At 44.0% G+C, this 6753-nt stretch overlaps 1 protein-coding gene across 1 annotated transcript; it reads left to right on the top strand.

Annotated features, from left to right (window-relative positions):
* The first annotated feature begins 3859 nt into the window (after positions 1-3859).
* Positions 3860-6211, top strand: TLR2 (toll like receptor 2). The gene has a single exon (XM_054382918.1). The coding sequence runs from the start codon at positions 3860-3862 to the stop codon at positions 6209-6211; it is 2352 nt and encodes a 783-aa protein (XP_054238893.1).
* Positions 6212-6753: the final 542 nt, after the last annotated feature.

Below are 6753 nucleotides of genomic sequence, written 5' to 3'. Positions count from 1 at the left end.
CCTGTGTGTATGTGTGTGTCTATATACACACACATACAAGAGACAACAGTTTCTGTGGGTGTTGCCTGCAAACATCACTTTCAGTTCCACTTTTCTGTCTTATGATAGCTCTAGGTTAGTCTAAACTCTGCTGCAAAAAGTTTTTTTTTGTTTACTCTTTTGTAGAAGAATAGCTCATGGGTTAATCACGGCTGAACTCCAAGTAAGTGATGAGTGAATCATCCGATAGCAAACAGTGAGTGCTGACAAAACAGATTAGGAGACTGCATGCCTATAGGTAAAGAGAAAAAGACAGCTTGCTGCTCATTTGAAAGTGAGGATCAGAGAAAGGTAGGAGAGGCCTAGGCTTTCATACAGTATACTCTTACTATAGAGTCAGACTTCTATGGGCTGACACGTTTAAAATGACTGATAGTATTGCTGCTTTTGTGCCAATCAGACGCTCTAGGTGGGAATTCCCCTTCTTACATAGTGGTGGAAAGATGAAGTGAGAAAGAAACAGCAACTTGAGAGGAAGCTTGGTAAAGAGAAGTCATCAAAAGAAAGGCTGAACACAGCAGCGTGCAGACACCAGAGCTGGAGCTGGCTCCCTTGGGTACATCTTCTGCACAAAGGTGAGTTTGCAGGTGGGAGGAGGTTGGTGATGCAGAGGAAGAGAGTGGTGCTACAATGCCAGAGCAAGTAGCAAGAAGGGAGCACTGGGAAGAGGCTGTCTAATTTCTGCCACTGGGTCCTTAATCTCTGCATGGGGGATTCAAGGTGCCCGGGGTTTCTGGCAGAGGGGCCAGCTCCTGCAGGAGTGGGAGAGATTTCCAGCTGCATGGCAGGCAGGCAGGCAGCAAAAGGAAGGCTCACCCTCAGAGCATGATGATGGGAGCAATATCCATCATGAAACAGGAGAACTGAAAGCAGAAAATGAAAAAAGAGAAAAGCTGACTCAGACTGCAATTTCTGCTACTACCCCTGCCTTGGAGGATGCCTTGTATCTGCTTCGTCCTGCTTGTATGTTGTCTCACTTGGGTGTCAATGTTGCTGCCCAGTCAAGGCTAGGTGTGAAGGTGGGCTGTGTTTGCCTCAGGCATGCCATCAAGAAGAAGCTCGTTCAGCAATGGTCCTGGGTATACAGGCTCAGCTATCTCCTCATCTAACTCTGCCCCATTGGACATCATCTATGTTGGAAACAAGAAGGGGCATGCCTCTCTGTGTGTGTGTATACTCACATACAGGCTGTTAAAGCAATGCTGGTGGGCAATAATCGGGACATTTTGAACCACACACAAACAAGTGGAAGGCAGCAGCTTTCCATGTCTGTCTGTGTGGATCAATCCCTGCACCAACCAGTGATCATCCTGCTGCAGACCCTGGAGTATTGCTCAAACTTACCAGCCCTCATCTAGCTTGATAGCATTCCCCAAGTTAGAATCAATTTGCACACTATTGACAGACTTTATTTTAGGAGTTACATTAGCCTGTAGCATTTGTTGGTATTTATAGAACCTTGTTCTGTGGGCATGAATGGTTTTGCTTAGGAAGATGCACATACTTCCTCAAGTACTTCTACTGGCCTGGGCTGGGGAAGAGATTCCTGTTCCTATCTGATGTCTCAGGCCCTTTGTCTATAACCCAGAAACACTTCGGATGTCTAGCTCATCACAGCACCTTATGACACAAGGACATATGTGCCAGCTCCAGTATTATTAGCTGCATTTTAGTTTCTATGCAGCTTTTTAATTGTCTCAGCACAACAGAGAAAAGTGATTTCTTGGTAGGGCAATCATGTCATGGACTGAGACTATATTTCTGAGTGAGTGTAGGGAGGCCCATTTTAAACTGAATTATTGGACAGGAGTAGTAAGGGGAAGAGAATGGCCAAAAATTAGTGAGGATGGGATTGGGATTTCCTTGAGTGTCTGCTTACATTATCGATGAGCAAAAAGCCTTGGAAAAGCTGCTCAAGGAAGTGACAATAAAGAAAAGTGTCCTGTTACCACCAAATGGGGTTCAGTACTGCAGTCCCTGATTGGTTTCAGACTGCTAAAGTGCAGAGCCACTGGGCTCAGACAGTATTTCCAGCATAAGCATCAGCATCTGCCCAGTTCCCTGTGCTGCAATTTTCCATCTGTAAATAACCTAACTATACATTGATTTTAACCAGCCAGGGTGCCTGGTTGTTTCTTTTTCTAGCAGAAAGCATTTTGATGGCAACTTTAAAAATCCCACTTAAATTTGTTGCTTATGAAACTCATTTCACTCATATCTTTCCTCATGTGACTTACAGCACTGTGTTATCCAGCCAGACTTTAAAGACTGAAAAAGCCCTTTAAAGGAGCCTTGTTTGGACAGTAGGTGAGTGTGACTACAGACCACAATTCTTTGGGTGGGATTCATGTGCATAAATCTGTAGGTGTCTAAACTACAGTGCACCATTTTATGTTGATGGGGTAATTTCTCTTGGAATCATCCCATCTTAATGTGAATGTCTTAAGAGACATGATGCAAATTGCCCCTAAAAGTTGTTATTTCTCCTCATTGATGTTGGAGGACATGGAGGTTGACCAGCTCAGCTGTGGGCTGTCAGGGGAGAGCAATGTACCCTTCAAGACCCAAAGCTCTGTGTCAGAGAGAGACAGAGATTAAAGGAAAATAACACAAGAGGGCAAAATGTTCATAGTTCTTCAAGTGGAAAGAGATGGAAAGCTTGAAAAAAAATTATCTACAACGTTTCTTTCTCTCCACATATGCCCAAACAATCTCATCTAATTATTGTCCTTCTGAATAATTTTGAGCAACTTTGGCTAAGAATAACAAGAAAGCTAGGACTTGTCTGTGTAACTTATCTACATGGGTCTGCTATTGTAAAACAAATTAGCATATGAATTCAAAGTACAGTAGATATTTTGCACGGAGTCTCAGTTGGATGACTGACAAAGAAAGTTCTCCTCAGTAAGCCAATCTAATCCAATTAACCTGAAACAGAGCCCATGATGATCTTTGCGAACCCGGTCATTGGTTCATTTTGATGTTTTTCCAGAAAGCATAAACAAACAAACAAACAAAAGGATTATAACTCAATAGGAAATATGGGTTTTGAAGGGAAAACAGGCTTTGAGAATTGTTTCTCCAACTCCTGTGAAGAACGAGAGGACTAAAAACAAAATCTTGGGAATATGAATGGGCAGCAACCTCTGTAACACAAAAAGAAGTGACACAGGATCCATAGCTGTGTGGTTTCTCTTGTCCATCCAGCTGTTCTGATCTGCAGGAGGTTCCTAAAGCCCCATGATCTTACTTGTGGCTGGGCCTGACCTTCTCTCTACTTCAGAGACCCAAAGCAGAAAAATCTGCTCGTAGAGACAAAGGATGCTGGCTTATCTTGCTGTAACTGGGATTGAAACATGTATAGGGGAGTCCACGTAGTAAAAACTGAATATATAAAATAATATTTACAGATCCCGCAGAAAAAGACCTAAGGTGGAGCTGATGGGGGGATGTATGGGGTTTGTTTTCAAAAGAGCAGAAGGGACAGATCAGTAATAATTTTGTGATTATTCAGACATTTATCTGAATCTGCAAAAGATTAGTGAAGCAGCTCATTGATTTGATAGTCCTCATTCCAAAATTAGACACCACAAGGAGGGGGGGGGGAATGTTGAATGTATGTAGTATTTAAGAAATTATTCTTCAGTACTGTGTCATTTTTTGTGACTAATCTGACTCATCTTTGAAGAGTGAAGTCAAATATATTCCCAGTGCCTTCAACAGGACAGCACAGTAAGGTTAAGTTTTGGATGTACCCTTTTCAAAACTTACTATTCATCTTATATTTCCTCTGACTGTATTTCCTATCTTAGGCAAAATAATGACTACATACATGTGGCAAGTGTGGGCCATCTACATGGTCCTAGCTGCAAACCTCTCTGAGGAGCAAGTGCTGAAGCAGGCTTGTCCGTCGTGTGACGCCACTCAGCTTTGCAACTGCTCTTCCATGGGCTTGGACTTTGTGCCACAGGGGCTAACAGGCAAAATCACAGTGTTAAACCTGGCCCACAACAGGATAAAGCACATCCGATCCCAGGATCTGCAGCAGGCTGTGAACCTGAGAGCCCTGCTGCTGCAGTCCAACAAAATCAGCTCTATAGACGAGGACTCATTTCTCTCCCTTGGGAAACTGGAGCTCTTGGACTTATCAAATAACAGTTTGGCTCACTTGTCCCCTGTGTGGTTTGAGCACCTTTTTTCACTCCAGCACCTCCACCTTCAAGGGAATTCCTACAGAGACCTGGGGGAAAGCTCCCCCTTCTCTAGTCTGAGGAATCTGAGCTCTCTCTACCTGGGCAACCAATGGTTCTCCACAATAAGGCAAGGGAACTTTGAGGGCATTGAGCTTCTTGACAAGTTGTGGATTGATAGTGGTAATCTCAATCAGTATGAGCCAGGAAGTTTGAAATCAATTAAGAAGATAAATCACATGATCATAAATGTAAGTAGTATTAACATATTTTCAGCAATTGTCAGTGACCTTCTGTACTCTGTTGTGTGGTTAGAAGTGAGAAAAATAGCATTCAGTGTACCTGCTGAAATGCAGCTACTGAGAGTCATGTCTTTTTGCTTTGCAAAGAAAATTTCTTTTAAAGAGACATTTTTAACAGATGATACTATGCCTGAGATTGTCAGCATTTTAGAAGACATGCCAAAATTAGTGGAGGTGGAGGTGATAGACTGCAGTCTCTTAGGAACTGGACACTGGGAAATAGAAATTCAAGCAAACCAATCAAAGACTCTTGGAATTCTGACCATAAGGAAATTATCTATAGAAGAATTTTATTTGTTTACAGATCTTCACACTGTGAGAAATCTAGCATCTCTTCTTACCAAAGTCACAGTTGAAAACACCAAGGTCTTTTTAGTACCATGCAGCCTTTCAAAAAATCTTCTGTCATTAGTGTACCTTGACCTTAGTGCAAATTTGCTTGGAGACCAGAGTTTGGAACATTCGGCCTGTCAGGGTGGTTGGCCCTCACTACAAACTTTAAATTTAAGTCAGAATTCACTGAGTGACTTAGAAATGACAGGTAAAAGTTTATCTCATCTAAGAAAACTAATTCTCTTAGACGTAAGCCAAAATAATTTTGGTGAGATTCCAGATGTGTGTGAATGGCCCAAAACCCTGAAATATTTAAACCTCTCCAGCACTCAAATTCCTAGACTAACCACCTGCATTCCCCCAACACTGGAAGTTTTGGATGTTAGTGCTAACAACCTAAGGGAGTTTGGACTGCAGCTCCCATTTCTCAAAGAGCTGTACCTTGCTAAAAACCAGCTGAAGACCTTACCTGGTGCCGCACCCGTTCCCAACTTAGTGGCTATGTCAGTCAGAAGAAACAAGCTCAACAGCTTCTCCAGGGAGGAGTTTGAGTCCTTCAAGAAAATGGAGCTGCTAGATGCCAGCGACAACAACTTCATCTGCTCCTGTGAATTCCTTGCTTTCATCCAGCATGAGGCCAGGATAGCCCAGGTGCTGGTGGGCTGGCCGGACAGGTACATCTGTGACTCTCCCCTGGCTGTGAGAGGGGCAGAGGTTGGAGCTGTGCACCTCTCCCTGATGGAGTGCCACAGATCCCTTGTGGTGTCGCTGATCTGTGTCCTGGTGTTCCTGGTCATCCTCGTCCTGGTGGCCCTCAGCTACAAGTACCACGCGGTCTGGTACCTGAGAATGACCTGGGCCTGGCTCCAAGCCAAGCGGAAGCCAAAGCGAGCCCCCCCCAAGGACATCAGCTACGATGCTTTTGTCTCCTACAGCGAGAACGACTCTGACTGGGTGGAAAACATAATGGTGCGGGAGCTGGAGCAGGCCTGCCCCCCCTTTCGGCTCTGCCTCCATAAGCGAGACTTTGTGCCCGGCAAGTGGATCGTGGACAACATCATCGACTCCATAGAGAAGAGCCACAAAACGCTCTTTGTGCTGTCCGAGCACTTTGTGCAGAGCGAGTGGTGCAAATACGAGCTGGACTTCTCCCACTTCCGCCTCTTTGACGAGAACAACGACGCAGCGATTCTCGTCCTGCTGGAGCCCATCCAGAGCAAAGCGATTCCCAAGAGGTTCTGCAAGCTGCGGAAGATCATGAACACAAAGACCTACCTCGAGTGGCCTCTTGAAGAAGAGAAGCAGGAGATGTTTTGGGAAAACTTGAGAGAAGCTCTGAAGTCCTAGAGAAGTTCAAGAATGGAGAATAAAGCCACTGTAAATTCTATTAATTGCTGTGAGATTACTTCTTGTATCTGTGGTCATGAATTGCACTGATTTGAGCTGGAATGGAGTTAATTTTCTTCATAGCTGCTTCTTTAGTGTTGTGGTTTGGATTTTTGACCAAAACAGTTTTGGTAACACAGCGGCGTTTCAACTATTGCTAAAAAGTGCTTGAACTGTATCAAGGTCTTTTCTGTTTCTCATGCTGTCCTGTCAGTGAGTAGGCTGGGGATTCATGGTAATTTGGGAGGGTACACAGATGGGAGAGATGATCCCAGCTGACCAAAAGGATGTCTCATACCATGAAACAGTGTGCTGGGCAATAAATTGTGTGTGAAGATGTTTGGAGTTAGAGGTTTGACTTCCCAAATAACTGTAACATGAGATGGAGCCCTGCTTTCATGGAATTTGCTCAACATTCACCTACAGATGAGAAGTAGTGCATGAGTTCCTTATTTTGCTTTGCTTGCATGCAACTTTGTTAAATGGCTATTGGAAGAGGTACC

Source organism: Indicator indicator, chromosome 8 (genome assembly GCF_027791375.1).
Source record: "Indicator indicator isolate 239-I01 chromosome 8, UM_Iind_1.1, whole genome shotgun sequence".
Lineage (NCBI taxonomy): Eukaryota > Metazoa > Chordata > Aves > Piciformes > Indicatoridae > Indicator > Indicator indicator.
This window is presented reverse-complemented; position numbering and strand designations above follow the sequence as displayed.

Excerpts from the sequence above, each read along its gene's own strand:
- TLR2 (XM_054382918.1), top strand. The coding sequence starts at position 3,860 with ATGACTACATACATGTGGCAAGTGTGGGCCATCTACATGGTCCTAGCT.